This window comes from Callithrix jacchus, chromosome 15 (genome assembly GCF_049354715.1).
Source record: "Callithrix jacchus isolate 240 chromosome 15, calJac240_pri, whole genome shotgun sequence".
NCBI lineage: Eukaryota > Metazoa > Chordata > Mammalia > Primates > Cebidae > Callithrix > Callithrix jacchus.
Window position 1 is genome coordinate 72,705,050 of NC_133516.1, and position 17,663 is coordinate 72,722,712.

Here is a 17,663-nt window from a genome sequence, read left to right on the forward strand (position 1 = left end):
TGTTTAAATTTACCTATAGCCTGGAAGTCCTCACTTTGAGTTGTCTCACAATTCGGGACCAAACCAATGTATTTCTTAAATGTATTTGATTGATGTCTCATGCCTCCCTAAAATGTATAAAGCCAAATTGCACCCCAACCACCTTGGGCACATGTTCTGTGATCCTCCTGAGGGCTGTGGTCACTCATATTTGGCTCAAAATAAATCTCTTAAAATATTTTGCAGTTTGACTCTTTTCATCAACACAAGTAATCAAAATAATCTAATTTGACTGAAACGTGTGGCTATGTGCGAGATGTTGCTACAACATGAAGAGATGAGGCTAGAAAAATGGGCTGGAGCCATATTACAAAGATTCTCAAATGCCCCAGGCAGAGGATTTCACTGGTTCCAGGGACTCTAGTAAAACTGTGTTAAAAACGTGTCAAGCCCTGTCAAAATAGACTATTGTTAAGGGTGTACTTACTGCTGAAGTTGCTAAAAACAAAACAAAACAAAAAACCACACAAACAACAACAACAAAAACCCAACCTATAGTAGAAGTTTAGCATAGAATAAACTTGCCAATGTCAACAAAAAGAATCAAACTCTATAAAACATTTAAAGAGATTTATTCTGAGCCAAATATGAGTGACCACAGCCCATGACACAGCCCTCAGGTGATCCTAAGAATATGTGCCCAAGGTGGTCAGGGTGCAGCTTGGTTTTATGAGACTTCAATCAAATACATTTAAGAAATACATTGGTTTGGTCCAGAAAGATGGAACAACTTGAAGCAGGGGGCTTCCAGCTTATAGGCTGATTTAAAATTTTTCTGGTTGATAATTGGTCAAGTTTATCTAAAGTCCTGGGATCAACAGAAAGGCATATCTAGGTTAAGAAAAAGGATTGTACAGCCCAAGTTACTATTTGCAGAGGAAGCCTTGAGGTACCAGGCTTTAGAGAGGATAGTTTAAGTTTATCATACTTAAAATTGGTGTTGATGTTAATGCCAGAGAGGTATACTGAGGCATATTTGACCCCTACTTCCATCATGGCCTGAAACAGTATCTCAGGTTAAATTTTTAAAAGAGCCCTGGTTGAGGAGGAAGTCCATTCAGATGGTTGGGGGTTGGGGTCCTTTGAATTTTATTTTTGGTTTACGCCAGTAATTTAAAAACCAAATTTTTGTCAGTAACCTAAAAGTACACTCTCAGTGACAGTACTTTGAGCTCTTATTCCAAACAGCACCTGCTGAGCTCTTAAAAGGTGTTATTTCATTTCATCTCCACAATAATTCTGTGAGGTAGGAATGATCACTTTGTTTTGTAGATGAGGATACCATGGCCCAGAGAGGTCCAGTACTTTGCCTGTGTCACACAACTAGCAAGTGCCAGGGCTAGGATTTCAACTCAGGTCTGACTCTAGTGTCTGTGCTTGTAATTATCATGCTATGCTGCCTTCTGCTTCCTTCAATTACTGCTGAGTATGTCAAATTTGTTATCCTTCATACTTTAATAATAACAGTGTCTAACATTTATTGAACACATGTATTATTGTGTATGCCAAGTACTGTTTAAATGCTTTACATTTATTAACTCATGCTAACCTCAAACCAACCATATACTGGTCTCATAGATAAGAAAATTAAGGCACAGAGAAGTTAAATAACTTGCCTGAAAATAAAGTGCTACTGAATGGAAGTGGAGCCAAAATTCAAACCAAAGCAATCTGATGTGTTTTTTTCTGTTTTGTTTTTGTTTTTTTTTTGAGGCAGAGTCTTGCTCTGTCACCCAGGATGAAGTGCAGTGGTGTGATCTTGGCTCACTGCAACCTCAGCCCCCCTCTTACCAGTTCTAGCCATTCTCCTGCCTCGGCCTCCCGAGTAGCTGGGATTAAAGACACCTGCCACCACACCCAGATAATTTTTGTATTTTTAGTAGAGATGGGGTTTCACCATCTTGGCCAGGCTGGTTTTGAACTTCCGACCTCGTGATCCACCCACCTCGGCCTCCCAAAGTGCTGGGATTACAGGCGTGAGCCACCACGCCCAGCCAACAAATATATATTGATCTTCTATTTATTTTATGTAAAAACTCAGAATTGGAAAGGACTCTAGACCTTGTCATGAAGTCCAACTGCCCCATTAGGGCAAGAATTCCTTATAGATAGCCATCTAGCCTCTGCTTGAACACTCCAGGGGTGGGAGTTCACTCATTTGCAGGCAGTCTATTCTACTGTAGGATGGTTCTCTCTCTCCACCTGCCTCTCTATATAAAAAACATATATTTTCAAAAGATACACTGTCAGATTCCATTGCAGAGATACAGAGGAATCCTGCAAATGGTCCTCTGACAACCCTGCACCCACCTCACTGTAAACTGAAGTCCCATAGTGCCTCTTCAACTCCTGCATAATCTGACCCAGCCCCACTTAACTCATTTTGTAATCTTAGGCAAATAATGTCACCTCATTAAATCTCAATTTCTTCATTTGTAAATGAGATAAAAATTCTAATCTCACATGATGTAGAGATTAAACATAACATGTATAAAGATATGTGGCCTATAGCAAGTACTCAGTAAATACTTGCCGGCATGAATGAATAGTTACAGCAGATGCTAGCCTGACTAGAATATGGTATGCTAGCCTAATAAGGCATCCTGGCTGAGACAAACCTGGAGCTGTGAATTTAAGGGAGAAAACAAGAGAGTTCATAGAATAAGGGAGCATCAGGGAAGGATCTTTGGGTAAGAAAACAGAGTTTTCAGCTCAACCTAAAAATATAAATTTAAATGTTGCAACACTGGGGAGGAGGGTCAGGAGGACCCTTTAGCAAAATGCACAATTTGACATGGAAAGTAATTGGGAATCACTCTAGTTTATGAGAAGTAGAGTAACAGGATCACAGCAGCAGGTCTTGAAAGAGAGAGTTCCTACTGCTATGTAAAGGTTAAAATAGAAACAAAGGAGCAGACTGGGAGACAATGGCTGGTTTAGTTGTTGAGGACTAATCTTTGACATCCAGAATTTTTTTAGTTCTATTATCTATCTTTTAAGTTTTTAGTTTTGTTTTCATTCTGGGCTATCAGCTGGTATATCTAGCAGTCATCAGGATTGATGGTCTATAGAACCCCTACATCCCTTATCCTAATAGGTTGTTTCAAACCAGAAAGGGGCCAAAAACCAGACAACCAATCTTGCTTCATAATTCATTCACTCACTTATTCATTCATTTATGAATACATCTACCCACAGTATTTCATTATATATTTATACACACACACACACACACACACACACCCCTAATATTTTATTACTATCCATAGTAACAACCACCACTGACCTGACTAGGCTCTGGGATAATTTGGAAATGAGTAAGACACAGCCATTGCCTTTAAAGGGTTTATTAGACTTCTGGAATAAAGAGATCTAAAAAATTAACTTACACTAAATAGATTCTGGAAGCACCACAAGAGAGAAATGAACAAAATTCCAGGCCAGGGGTTGAAAACAGAGCAAATGAGGCTGCATTTAGCCGGCAAATTTTGTTTGGCTCACACAGCGTTTTATTTTTTTTCAGATTAGATGCTAACACTTAAAAATTAGGCCATTTCACATAAAAACCCTGATTTCTAGCTTCTGGTAAAAACAGGAAGCACCAGCACACTAGGCCAAATTCCTGCATGGTGGTAACTGGCAAGAGCTGAGCAGCAGCTGCCCCTTTTAGGGCGAGCATGAGCTCTGCAGTTTGCCATACTTCTTGCCACTCTCTATTACTCTCTGACATTGAAGCCAAATGTTTAGTTGCCAGCTATTATCAGCTTGTGCTATAGGTACATTCATAATAAATCAAAGGTAAAATGATTTTTAAAAACTCAAATCTCTATTAAAAGTAGAAATGAAAGTCTGGTAGGGCTGTGTGTTTCAAGAAAAATGGGGTGTAGAATACAAGACTATTCCTAGGGAAAACACAATTCCTAGTGTTTAAGATGCAAATAAACATCTACTTATGTTACCTGTCACCTACAGACATTTGAGTTTGCCACCTCTGTAACATAAGGAAAAATTAATGTAGTGGCTGAGAGCAGTGACTTTGGAGTGAGGAAGACCTAAGCTTGAAAGCTGGCTCCACCACTCACTGTGTGACCTTGGCAAATTATCCACCCTCTCTGTGCTTCAGTTTCCTCACATATTAAATAGAGGAAATTATAGTACCTCCCTCAGAGACTGGTGAAGAGACAACAAAATAAACGATATGAAGTGCTTAGCCAGCGCCTGGCACATAGTGTCAGCTACCACTAGTGTCAAGCACAAAAGAGAGGACCCATCTCCAACGTAAGGCTTTAAGATGTTCAGGATATCCATTAAGATGAGAAGAGACAGCATGCTTTACACAGAGAAAGACGTTAGAATGCACAGAAGCAAGACAACTAACCTGCTCCAGTGGCCAAAACAGAGGCTTCACAACGATGCTGAATGATTTTCAAAATCAGGCCGAGAATTTGAAATGCCAAAATAGACTGGATATGCCAAAATAGACTGTTATGTGACAGATTTAGGTGGTAAAAATGGAAAAGGACATTAAATACTGAATCAAAAGGTGACAAGGTCATTCTACTTCAATTCTTTTCCAAACTTCCCAATTGGTAGAGACTATGTTTGATGCTCATTTTGAGCACTTCTCTGATCATACCTGCCAATCTCCAGTTTTAGACTTCAGACCTCTAGTTTAAAGGCACCCTAGCAACGATAGCTAGATACAGTTTCTTCAGATTTGTTTCTCCCTACTTTAAGTTTTACTTTTACACTTAGAGCAAGAGACGCAGATTTTATCTTACACTTAGGTCAAGTGACACCGTTTTTCACAATGGAGTAATAAAGTTTCCTTGTAAAATGTGAAATTATAATCAAGATAAAATAAATGAGACACTTGAGAGAAAAACGTCAAGTAAACAAGACTATGGGCACTACGTGGATGTGGCAAGAACTGTGAAGTTTGAGCAGCTTCGTGCTGTGTCGTGGGTGTGAGATGAGCCCAAGGCAGCGACAAGGCCAGACCGTGAAGGCAGAGATCCACCGGCCACTACCGGCGTGGCACCTCCCTTTGCCGCTCTCCAAACCTCGGGATTTTCTCCAACTGCCAAGGGTGGGAGGGTGAACCTGCAGTCTTCCAAGCCGGGGTTCAGTGCCCTCGGCCCAGGCAGCAGGCCCGCTGCCCCCTCAAACGCGCTGCAGCGGCTCGCTCAGTCCCCGTGGGGACTCGGCCTCCCGCTCCTCTCGGATCGCCCCGCTACTCACCAGTGCTCGGCTTTATCTCTCCACGTCAACACGGCCCTCATCGCGGATTCCCTCACGCCTCGGGCTCCTCCTCCCCGTCTCTGCTACAGTCTCGGCAACCGCCTCAGTAACCAGTAACGGTAGCCACTCCGCAAGCCACTTTGGCTACCTGCGTTACCTCTGGCAACGCACATGCGCGGTAAGCTGCGCGCGAGCTCGCCTTCCTCCGACTGCGCAAGTCCGAAAGGGAAGGCCGGCAAAGGAGCAAAAGCAAAGGTGGAACCGGAGCCTAGAAGGCGTCGGCGCAACCGGAGCGCGCGCGATTGGTAGGGCGTGTGGGGGCGGTGCGTCTTCCTCAACCATGGATTCGATTGGTGGAGCGTGGAAATGGTGGCTGTAGCCGAGTGGGCGGCCGAAGAGCAGCGGCGGCGTCGTGGCGCTTTCGCAATCTTCAGACTTCGGTTGCAGCCTATCGCCGCGCATTGAGGAGGTTTCACATCTAACTCTGCCCCACATCTAGGCCGTCGTAGCGCTCGGCTAGTTGCTACAGCTGGAGCCTGTTCGATAAGCACGGCTGGGATGGAGAGCCTGAGCCTGGGGGACCGCGGAGCTGCCCGTGCAGTCTCCTCTAGTGAGCGCCTAGTCCCAGACCCGCCGTGTGACCTCCGGCAAGTTATTGTCCCCTTTCCGGGCTCAGTTTACCACCTGTAAAATTGGACTGGGAGAGTGGACTGTGTGTGGGCCTTTTTAACCTTTGACAGAGGGTCGGCAGAGACCTTATTAAGGCCCACGGGTTTAGTTACTAGGAGCTGGGGCTGAAGCTCAGATGCTTTTCCTGTGGGATCAGCCCTGGGGTGCGCCCGACTTCCTCATCCAAGATGCCTAGGGAGCTGGGGGGAGCCGGGAGGTTTTGTGCAAGAGCTACGCTTGGGTTGGAGGATCCTAGGAAGTCATTTGAGAACGTGTGTTATAGGAGGTTAAGGCTTACCTACTTATTTCAAAATGTAATCCTCAGAACTACCTTGAAAGAGGCATCACCTTCTTTTTAGTTTTTTTTACAGAGACTTTGAGATGTTAAGTAACTTGCTGTTAAACTTATACAGTTGGCAGAGCTGGGATTTGAGCCCCAGTCTCTTAAGAGTTCTTGCTGATTCCACCAGGCTTCATTATCTTTATCTCTAAAATTGTAAACAATATTATTTCAAAGATCTGTCCAGCTCCTCAAAATTATTTTACCCCAAATTACAACAGAAAATCTTGGTTCTAATTCTAGTTCTTGCATAGTTTCCCTATTTGTAGAAAAGAAGTTGGGTTAGATGATCTCTCCAGAACCATCCACCACCTTTTACAAGCTATAGTTTAGTGATTAGGATACATTTGACTGAAAATTTTCTTTTTTTCATTTTTAAATTATGTTTTCATCATAGAAGACACACTGGAACTTTCATGAAGTTTTAGTTTAGTTTTTTGGTAGGGTTTTTTATTTATTTATTTATTTGAGATTTTTCTGTCACTCAGGCTGGAGTGCAGTGGCACAGTCATAGCTCCCTGAAGTTTTGACCTGCCAGGCTCAAGCAATCCTCCTGCCTCGGCCTCCTTAGTACCTGGGACGACAGGCATGCGCCACCATGCCCGGCTACTTGTTTTTTTCACTTTTTGTAAAGACGGGTCTCTCTTTATTGCCCCGGGTGGTCTCAAACTCTTGGGCTCAGGTGATCTTCCCGTCTCCTCCTCCCAAAGTGCTGGTATTACAAGCATGAGCCACCTTGCCTTGCCAGCTTATTTCAATAATAGTATGTGGGAGAAGTATTAACCAAGATTTGGTAGACTTGGGTTCTGCTGTCTGTTTTGCAAGTAATTTAACCTTTCTGTCCATGTTATCGATTTCACTCAATTTTATCAATAAATTGAGAGTAAACCTTATTAGGTTACTATGAGGATCAAGAATGAAGGAGATTCGAAAATTCTATATCAGAAATTATTTACCTTCTGGAGGGTTACATCTGATGAGAGTGATAGACACTCTCTTCCAGAAATTTTACATCATGTAAGACCTTTACCTCACTTATTTACAGAGAAGTGAGCATGACTGACTGATATATTTAAGCATTTCCTGTTGCTTAAGAGCTCAGGTTAAGAGCTCAGCTATTGGTTCATATTCTCAAATTTATGCTAAGTACCCCTAGAAATCCTTATAATAGCCCTACTCAGTGATTAATCCAAAAAGTTTCTAGCTTGACCTTTTTGTTGTACAGATATTTCCAACACTTTTTAACCTGTGCTGTAGCATATGGGAAACTTTTGGAGGATAGGAAAATACTCCCATAGCATAAGACTGGTCCATACTGACTTTAATCTCCCCCATTTTATTTATTTATTTATTTATTTTTGAGATGGAGTCTCACTCTGTCGCCCAGACTGGAGTACAGTTGTAGCACAATCTTGGCTCCCTGCAACCTCTGCCTCCTTGGTTCAAGCAATTCTCCTGTCTCAGCCTCCCGAGTAGCTGAGACTATAGGCACCTACCACCACACCTGGCTAATTTTTATATTTTTAGTAGAGACGGGGTTTCGCCATTTTGATCAGGCTGGTCTCAAACTCGTGACCTCAGGTGATCCACCAGTATCGGCCTCCCAAAGTGCTGGGATTATAGGTGTGAGCCACCATACCCAGCCGGTCTCCTCCATTTCAATGTGAAAAATCTGTATGTTTCCCAAATTGTCATGGATTAAAACTGAGCAGGCAGTTGAAGATAAATTTTAAATAAGTTAATCACTTAGACTTTCTTTTTCCAGCAAGGAAGATGGTGCTGTGGAATTGGAAAGAGTGGGAGAAGATGAGGAACAAATGATGATGAAAAGAAGCAGTGAATGTAATCCCCTGCTTCAAGAACCCATCGCTTCTGCTCAGTGTGGTGGTACTGCAGGGATGGTATGCCATAAGTCTGCCCCGTGTGGATGGGAAAGAGTTGTGAAGCAAAGGTTATTTGGTAAAACAGCAGGAAGATTTGACGTATACTTTATCAGGTAAGCATATAAGATGGTAAAGGTAGTACAGCCAAATAATTTTGTCTGGGCAGATAGTGGGAGCATAGTAGGAATCTTGGCTTCTTTATATTTTTACCATAAAACCTTTGCAGATTCTATTCTTTCAATGGTGCTATTTAGTTATATCAAGTAATTTGGGGAAAATTACATACATTTTGTCCCTCATACTGTGACTGGTTAATGGGTAGGTTGCATTTAAGTTATATTTATAAATTTATTTTATATGGTCATAGAGGAAACCATTTAAAAGTGCCATTTATCACTCTTTTTTATTTTTAAATAACAGACGCCCATGACAACATTTGGAAATTAATTAGAAATCTGAAACGTGATCCAATTTTTTTTAAAGTCCCTTCTATTTACTAGCAGTAAGTCTCCTTTAATATCATTTTCTAGCCCACAAGGACTGAAGTTCAGATCCAAAAGTTCACTTGCTAATTATCTTCACAAAAATGGAGAGACTTCTCTTAAGCCAGAAGATTTTGATTTTACTGTACTTTCTAAAAGGGGCATCAAGTCAAAATATAAAGAATGCAGCATGGCAGTCCTGACATCCAATCCTCAAAATCAAAGTAACAATTCAAACCGGAACCTCAGGACACGAAGCAAGTGCAAAGAGGATGTGTTTATGTCGCCAAGAAGTAGTTCAGAGTTGCCGGTTACTTCCACTCATTTGCTCTTGAAAGAAGATGAGAATATTGATGATGTGTACTTCAGAAAGGTTAGAAAGCCCAAAGGAAAGGTGACAATTTTGAAAGGAACCCCAATGAAGAAAACTAAAAAAGGATGCAGGAAGAACTGTTCAGGTTTTGCTCAAAGTGATAGCAAAAGAGAATCTGTGTGTAATAAAACAGATGCTGAAAGTGAGCCTGTTGCACAAGATAGTCAGCTTGATAGAACTTTCTGCATTTCTGATGCTGGAGCATGTGGTGAGACCCTCAGTGTGACCAACGAGGAAAAGAGCCTTGTAAAAGAAAGATCATTGAGTTCAGGATCAAATTTTTGTTTTGAACAAAAAACTTCTGGCATCATAAACAAACTACATTCAGCCAAACATGCAGAACACAACGAGAAGTATGAGGGTACCTTTTTAGAATCTGAAGAAATCGGAACAAAAGTAGAAGTTGGGGCAAGGAAGGAACATTTGCATATTGACATTTTAAAACATGGCTCTGAAATGGACAACAACTGCCCATCAACCAAGAAAGACTTTACTGGTGAGAAAATATTTCAAGGTATCCACTGCGTTCAAGCACTGTTAAACATTATGTGATGAGGAATTTATAATCTTGCATCTTGTATTCATGCCTGTACATGGTTAAGGTGGGAAAATAGAGCCAAGAAATAATGGCCAAATAGGAGATACTTCCTACCAGTTGATCCTAATACTTTATCTAATTGATCTTCTAGCAATTTCCTATGGCAGAGAGAAAATCAGCTGACTACAGCCATGATGCCATGGCAAAGGAGAGTGTTACTGTTAACAGCTGCCGTGGTCGCTTTCTGGTACAGCACTTGGGACTCTCCTCAGCAGTGCTTTCCCTTCTTCCCATCCTCTTTCCAGCCAATGATCTTAAAACTTGAAGTAAAATTAAGAGTCTTCACTTGTGAAAAGTTTAGGGAAGGCTTATATACATAAATGGGTGGATAATATTTGGTGCCTTCTCTTCGTACCCAACTTACTACTAAGTGTGACTTCCAATATAATTTTTTTATAATCATAGTAATTTTTATCTTCTGTTATAATGTAATGCTTCTCTAAAATGCTTTAGAGCTCTAAATAATTCAAAAATATAATCACATAGTTCATCAATTATTTGTAATATGCTCTTAATACAGAATTCAGAACTTAGCAGTTTTGTCTTTATAATACCTCAGTGAATAAGAGATAAAAAGCAGACCTTTGAGCAGCCCTGTATTAGTTATTCATTATGCCATTATGATATAATGAATAACTCCTTTAAAGAATAATAATTTTACTTAAATTCCTGTGGGGAAACAGCCTGGACACATTTGTGAAGCAGCTTAGATTTGATTCTTGCTCCCAGTCCTACCCATGATTTTATGTCTTTTCTATGCCTGGAATTTCTCTGCTTTTAACACAAGATGGCCATACATACCTAGAAACTGTGTAAGAATTCTTCAAGTCTGCATCCTAAGCACTGAGCTTCTTAAAGAAAGCTTTGAGGTTTATGTAGATTTATTGCTAGCAAAATGGACAAATTAAATATTTAAAACTTTTTTGTGATAAGATGGAAATAGCATATTCATCCTATACTTAAAGAGTCTAGTTCTCTGCCGGGTACAGTGCTCACGCCTGTAATCTCAGCACTTTGGGAGGCCAAGGAGGGTGGATCACTTGAGGTTGCGAGTTCGAGACTGGCCTGACTAACACGGAGAAACCCTATCTCTCCAAAAACTCCAAAAATTAGCCAGGCATGATGGCATATGCCTGTAGTCCCAGCTACTTGGGAGGCTAAGGCAGGAGAATCCCTTGAACCCAGGAGGTGGAGGTTGAGGTGAGCTGAGATCACGCCATTGCACTCCAGCCTGGGCAAAAAGAGCAAAACTCCATCTCAAAAACAAAAAAAGTCTAGTTCTCATCATGAGATGAAGTACTCTTACATTACTAGGTGTCCCATGAAATAATAAAGACTCCCATCGGCTTAGCTAGAAATTGCCAAGTAAACTTGGCATAAAGGAGACTAGTTAGTAATTATTTATAGGAGCCCAGAGAAAAAGTTGTCAAATAACTAGTCAGAGCAGTTTCCTTTGTTCTTTTTTCCTCTCTACTGGGCTTTACCTATTCAAATTAAAATAGCAAAAAAACACTAGTCTAATTATCTGGACAAGACCTGGATACTTGTCCCAGTTTATAGTCAATCCCAGTATCATTTTGGGATGATTGCTTAATTTCGAAGACTTAGTTTCTTCATCTGTAAAACAGAGGTAACCACGCGACTAGTCCTGTTTTTCACATCAAAAATACTGTAAAATAAAAAGAGAAGTGAAAAAGATGCTATACAAATGCAAGGTATTATTAACTGATATTCAAATTGAGAGGGTATGGCTAAGGAGTATTACATGTGATTTTAGAAATTTGAGAAGTCTGTTAACACTGGTTCCCAGTAGATAGAGGTTCTCAATAGGTAGTTGTCTCAGGTGTTCAAATTGTATGTTTTTCTGTAGATTCTGTTTTGTCGGATTCCCTTTTTTTTTTTTTTTTTTTTTTTTTGTAAATGTAAAAGTAAGTATTCACTGCAGAAATTTTGGAAAATAAAAGTAAAGAAGGGAAGAAAAATTAGCACCTGGCAACAACTGTTATATCATTTTGGTTTATTTCATTCTTAACCTCTCTGTTTTTATTTATATATATTTCCCCTTTTTATAAAATTGGGATCATATGTAGACCATTGCTTTTTTTCACTTAAAAGTTAATGGGAAAATATACATGATAGTGTCTCAAAAATATTTTAATGATCACTTGATATAAATATATCATAATTAAATATATTCCATTCTGCTTTTAATTTTTCAATACTATAAACTCTGAACGTAAGTCGTAAAGAACTAGTGTCACAGAGTGCTTAAAGGTGAGGACTCAGGAGCCAGACTGCCTGGATTTGGATTTTAGCTCTGACACTTAGTATCTGTGTGACTTTGAGCAAGTTACTTAGCTCCTCTGTGCCTCAATGTCCTTATCTGTAAAGTGGAGATAAAATAGTACCAAGTTCATGGGTCGTTAGTCAGATTTGTTGGGTAATTTATGTAAAGGGCTTAGAGTAGTGCCTGGCATGCTTTGTAATAGCATTGACATTGTTATTTGCATCCCTGAATATTCCTGTAAGCTAAACATAGACTCCATAAAGTGTTCACTTTTCCTTTTCAGAAGATACCATCCCACGAACACAGACAGAAAGAAGGAAAACAAGCCTGTATTTTTCCAGGAAATATAACAAAGAAGGTATCCCTTTCCCAATCAGAACATCTAATTCTAATTCTATTTTGGGTATTCAATTCTGATGCAGTATGTTTGTTTAGCTCTTAGCCCCCCAAGACGTAAAGTCTTTAAGAAATGGACACCTCCTCGGTCACCTTTTAATCTCGTTCAAGAAACACTTTTTCACGATCCATGGAAGCTTCTCATCGCTACTATATTCCTCAATCGGACCTCAGGTTTGGGGATTATTATCATCTTTGTCTTAGTAGAGACAGTGTGGTAAGGAGAAAGCACTGAATTGGGGCCTGGGTTCAAAGTCCATTTTGAGTGTGTCCCCTGGGATAAGGCATTACCCCTTCACCCTTAAACTCTTCACCTATGAAGAAGTTAGACTAGATGATATCCAACAGACCTTTTAGAATAAAGGGGTAGATTTTCATTTATTTTCGACTTCCAAATTATTTTTGATCACCAATGAAAATCAGTTAACGTTTCTCCACCCTCTGTCATGTGTGTTTAAAAGTATCTTTTTTAGTGAATGGACCTTGTGTTCTATGTGCTTCTACTCCTATTATCTGCTGATCTGATTATTTAAAAGCTAATCATGCAAGGCTGGACTATTAGCCCAATATAGTAGCAGTGTTGGCATTAGATTCTGAAATGGTTGCTGGTTCAGATAATGGCTTCTCACCAGTGGTTTTTTTTTTTAGTTTTTTTTGTTTGTTTGTTTTTTTCTAAAAACCCTCTGGATGAGATTTCTAGGTGAGAAACTACTTGAACATGAAATAAGCCCATCTAGAGTCTTGTAATCATACAGTTACTTTTACTTCCCAGGCAAAATGGCAATACCTGTGCTTTGGAAATTTCTGGAGAAGTACCCTTCAGCTGAGGTAGCAAGAAACGCAGACTGGAGAGATGTGTCAGAACTTCTTAAACCTCTTGGTCTCTACGATCTTCGGGCAAAAACCATTGTCAAGTTCTCAGGTACTTTCCCATACACCGAAAGGAAAAACATAATACATTGTGCCCATTTAAGAGAGCCACACCTTAAACTTTAATGTCCTCAAATACTGTATATATTAGTGGAGGTTTTTCAGCTCAAGCACCCAAGGCATTTTAAAAAGTCCGCTTTCTCCAAACCACAGTCTCCCACTGACCCAAACAATAAATCTTTGCCCGACACTAGGTCAGGCATGTGAGCAGAATTAGGGGAAGAAGTCAGTGAAGCAGAAAGCCTAGTTCTTGACCTCGAGGACGTGACCTCTGTCTCGTTAGCACAGCACAAAATAATGGTTAGGAAATGGCAAATGATATGGGTGCTGCAGAAATTCAGAAGGAAGAGCAGTCACAGCTGGGGTTGCCAGGAAAGAGCCTTTCCTGCCCTTTCTACTGTTCTCTCCATCCTGCCCCATCACCACACATTTTGGGAGGGTGTCTTTAGAAGCTGACCTGATTTGTGGGATGTTGTATTCTTCAGATGAATATCTGACAAAGCAGTGGAAGTATCCAATTGAACTCCATGGGATTGGTAAATATGGCAACGACTCTTACCGAATTTTTTGTGTCAATGAATGGAAGCAGGTGAGTCCTACTCCCATCCATAATTCAGCACAGTTAGTCTCTGAGGCAAAATAAGTCCACCATTATAGTTAAAACTATTTATTGGACACAAATGCTATTACAGTCACAACCGATTTTGTTCCTGGCTGCGGGGAAGCGGGTGGCATGGGGATTTGGGGGTTTTTGATCTGTAGGTACTCCCAAGTCCACAAGACCAGTCCAGATTCCTGGCCTCTGACTCATCTCCAGTGGTTTGCAGCCTGTGGCCCTGCTACTATCCGTCCCCATCTGTTTGCTGTCTCTAAGCCCGACATGGTTTTCTTCCTGTCAAAAGTACACCACTCTAGGAAATTAGGAAGTTTTGGGGCTAGAATATATGCTTGTTGGGTTTCTCTTAGTGGTCTCAGACTACTTTTGTGATGACTAGGTCCTACTTCAGTCCTGTTAAATATGCCCAGCCCTCATGCTGGTGGCATCCTGGCAGCTGGTGAGTGGCCTGGTGTGCTGCCCACTCAGCTTGAGACTCACCCTCATGCATTCAGCCAGTAGGTCTGGCTGAGCCTGAACTGAAGGACCACAGTCCTATCCCTGCTTCATCAGAGCAATCTATTGTGACCATTTAACCTCTCAGGGTCTATAACCTCCTTCTGGAAAGTGGGAGGTACTTGGCTCATGTCATTACCACTCCACGCTCCAGTTCATGGTGAGTAGTAATTTGGACCGTACTTTGTAAACTTTATGGGATTACCTTAACATAAGGTATAACTTAAAACATTCATGAATCCCATGAGGTTAAAGGTTATAACTTTTAGGTATATTATCATAATGTATTGTCCCCCAGCAAACATTTAAAAAGCTAATTTAAAAAAATATATTTCTGACTTTGCCTCCTCGTGTGTTGTATTTCTTCCAGGTGCACCCTGAAGACCACAAATTAAATAAATATCATGACTGGCTTTGGGAAAATCATGAAAAATTAAGTCTGTCTTAAACTCTGCAGTTTTCAAGCTCATCTGTTATGCATAGCATTGCACTTCAAAAAAGCATTATTCAGTATAGCCAACCATCTTTCCAGCCATTTAGATTTTAATTAGCCCAATTGAAGCCTAGTGTGTGTGCTTTCTTAATGTGTGTGCCATGGTGGATCTTTACTACTGAATGTGCTTGAACATGTTTTGAGATTTTTTTTTTAAATAAATTATTTGACAACAATCTTAAAAATGTCTATGGCTTTTCCAATAATGAAATGTAGTCAGAAGGTGAAAAATACCTTTCTAAACTATCAATAATGCAAAGCAAATTTCTATTAACCTTGCTAAAGGAAGGGTCTCACTAAATATTTTTATGGCAGGTGTGGTGGCGTACTCCTGTAATCTAGGAAGGCTGAGGGAAGGGGATCACTTGAGCTCATGAGGCCCCAGGAGATCAAGGCTGCAGTGAGCCGTGATCATGCCACTGCACTCCTGTCTGGATGAGAGAGAAACCCTGTCTCAAAAAATACATATCTTTTAAAAAAAGCTAACTCCCAAGACAAGTAAGATTCCTCTGGCATTGTGTATTGTTGACATTTCCATACTGGCCCTTAGGAATTGTAGATTCCATCCCAGCATCCATGTAATAACCTAATGTGAGTATCTGCCTGCTGCTCCATTTCAGCTCACTCGCTCTGCCTTTTACGTTGGTCCCTTTGTGAAAACTCATCTCTCTTCCATTTGGAGTTTTATACCATTTGGCTAGGCACAGTGGCTTACACCTGTAATTTTTAGCACTTTGAGAGCCTGAGGCAGGAGGATTGCTTGAGCCCAAGAGTTCAAAACCAGACTGGGCAACATAGTGAGACCCCCATCTCTACAAAAAAAATTTTTTTAATTAGTCAGGTCTGGTAGCACACACCTGTGGTCCCAGCCACTCAGAAAGCTGAGGTGGGAGGATCACTTGAGTCCGGGAGATTGAGACTATAGTGAACTATGATTATATTACTGCACTCCAGCCTGGATGACACAGCAAGACCCTATCTCAAAAGAAAATAGTAAGTCTTATGCCATTTTTATTACAAGTATTGTTATAGTTAAAATATCAAAGCATTTACTATTAGAAAGAAACCAAGGGAAAAAAAACAGCTAATAAGTCTTAATTAGCAACTACCATTTTAAGGTATAATTTCAAAATTAAATTGATTAAATAAGTGAAAAATAAACAGTTCAGAAAACCGCCTTTGCTGTAGGGCAGTGTGGACCGAATCAGGCTGCAGTGTGAGGCAGAGGTAGTTGGTTGTTTCCACTTTAGTGTCAGGTTTTAGAAGGATGGATTTTGACCAGAGAACAGGAAAACTGGCCACACCTCCCTCTCCTCTAGGCAGACATCCACTTTATAATTTCTAATCACATTTTCATTTAACAAACATCCAAGTCACATTCACAAAGTGCAAAGCCCTTTGCTAGGGAGGGGCACAAAGATAACCAACAGTTCTGTACAGACCCTCAGAGAGAAAGAAGGGCACCCAATAATGGAAACAAAATGAGTAAGATGTAGGGACAAGACACCCAAAAACGGCAGCTAAGGGTAGAGAGGGACCTCTGAAATCTTGGGCCTAGCTGGGGCTGGAAGGTGTGGGGCAAGCTCAGGGTATCAGGCGTGGCTTCGTGGCACGGCTGGTGGTCACATCCCTTCCTTCTCCCCAGCATCTCCATGGGGAGTGTGGGCCTGTGTGAACACAGGAGGCCAGCTCTGCTCCAGGGGAACTCAGGACACAGCCAGGTTGCTCAGGCTCTAGGCCTGGCTTTTCCCCTTTCTTGCAGGTGAGGTTGCCTGACCTCTGTACCTGTTAACTCATCTTTGAAAAATGGGATTGTGGTGTCTACCTTACACAATGATTGTAATTATGAAGTTTAGACATGTGCTAAAATGGTGCCTGGCTTGCAAGAGTGCTGTGTAAATGTGGCCTATGGCAACCGTATCAGGTTGAAAGGCTCACAAAGATAGCTTGCCTGAGCAAAGGAATAAGTGTTCAGGTGTTTAAACTTTTTAAAAATTGAGCTAAAAGCCACCAATATAACCATTTTAAAATGTACAATTCAATGGTTTTAGTACATTTACAATGTGCAGCCATCATCACTAATTCCAGAAGTTTGTGTTTCTTTTTTCCACTCCAAAAAGAGGCTCCCCACCTGTTAGCAGTCACTTCCAATTCCTCACCCCTATCTCCTGGCAACCATTAATCTACTTTCTGTGTCTGTAGGTTGTCTATGCTGAACCTTTCACATAATTGTAATCATACAGCACGTGGCCTGTTGTGTCTAGCTTCTTGCTTATCATACTATTTTGAAGGTTCATCCATATTGTAGCATGTACTTCATTCCTTCTTATGGCCATCCTATGGATATACCTCATTTTGTTTATCAGGTGATGCACATTTCAAGGGTTTATTATTCTCCGGTCTTCAGGTTCTGTAACTTCAAACTATGGCACCCTGCCATAAGCGGGGCAGAACATCCCAAACACCCTGCCTCTATCTGGCCACAGATCACTTTGGTTCTTCCTAACCCTCTGGCGGAGGCAGGGCCTATTTTTCCCATGAGAAAACCGAGGCCTAGAGATAATGGAGACCTGCGGAAGATCCCATACTTCACAGGAAAACCGGAAACTTTCTACTCCAGATTCAGGGGCCACTGGGCCGAACAAAGAAATCCCGCCTTTCACCAAGCCCAGAACTGGGCACGACTGGCGTGAATTGACTCGCAGCCTCTTCCAGAATTGGACGGAAAAGGAGGTGGGGTCACCAGGCGCTTGGCGGGGAGGGCTCGCTCCCAGCACGTGGCAACGTCCAGCCAATCGGCGCGGGGCGTCCATAGCCAAGG

The 17,663-nt window shown here is 41.2% G+C and overlaps 2 protein-coding genes across 21 annotated transcripts in view; one reads left to right on the top strand and one right to left on the bottom strand.

Annotated features, from left to right (window-relative positions):
• The window catches only part of LOC100406158 (intraflagellar transport protein 122 homolog), a 79,395-nt gene extending 73,954 nt beyond the window's left edge, over window positions 1–5,441 (bottom strand). For all 20 annotated transcript variants that reach the window (XR_013527536.1, XR_013527535.1, XR_013527534.1 and 17 more), the window contains exon 1: window positions 5,281–5,441. Coding sequence is in view for 14 of the 20 variants with exons in the window: in XM_035273810.3 (XP_035129701.2) it covers window positions 5,281–5,321 (41 nt within the window). In the remaining 6 variants the exon portion in view is untranslated. The remainder of the gene's footprint in view (window positions 1–5,280) is intronic.
• A 10-nt stretch (window positions 5,442–5,451) lies between these two features.
• MBD4 (methyl-CpG binding domain 4, DNA glycosylase) lies at window positions 5,452–15,027 on the top strand. Its single transcript, XM_078352405.1, has 10 exons — window positions 5,452–5,585; window positions 5,640–5,692; window positions 5,750–5,931; window positions 8,059–8,285; window positions 8,703–9,523; window positions 12,196–12,270; window positions 12,348–12,482; window positions 13,081–13,230; window positions 13,724–13,827; window positions 14,720–15,027. Exons 1-10 carry the CDS (start codon window positions 5,452–5,454, stop codon window positions 14,795–14,797), a joined length of 1,959 nt encoding a protein of 652 aa, XP_078208531.1. The 3' UTR covers window positions 14,798–15,027.
• The last annotated feature ends 2,636 nt before the right edge of the window (window positions 15,028–17,663 follow it).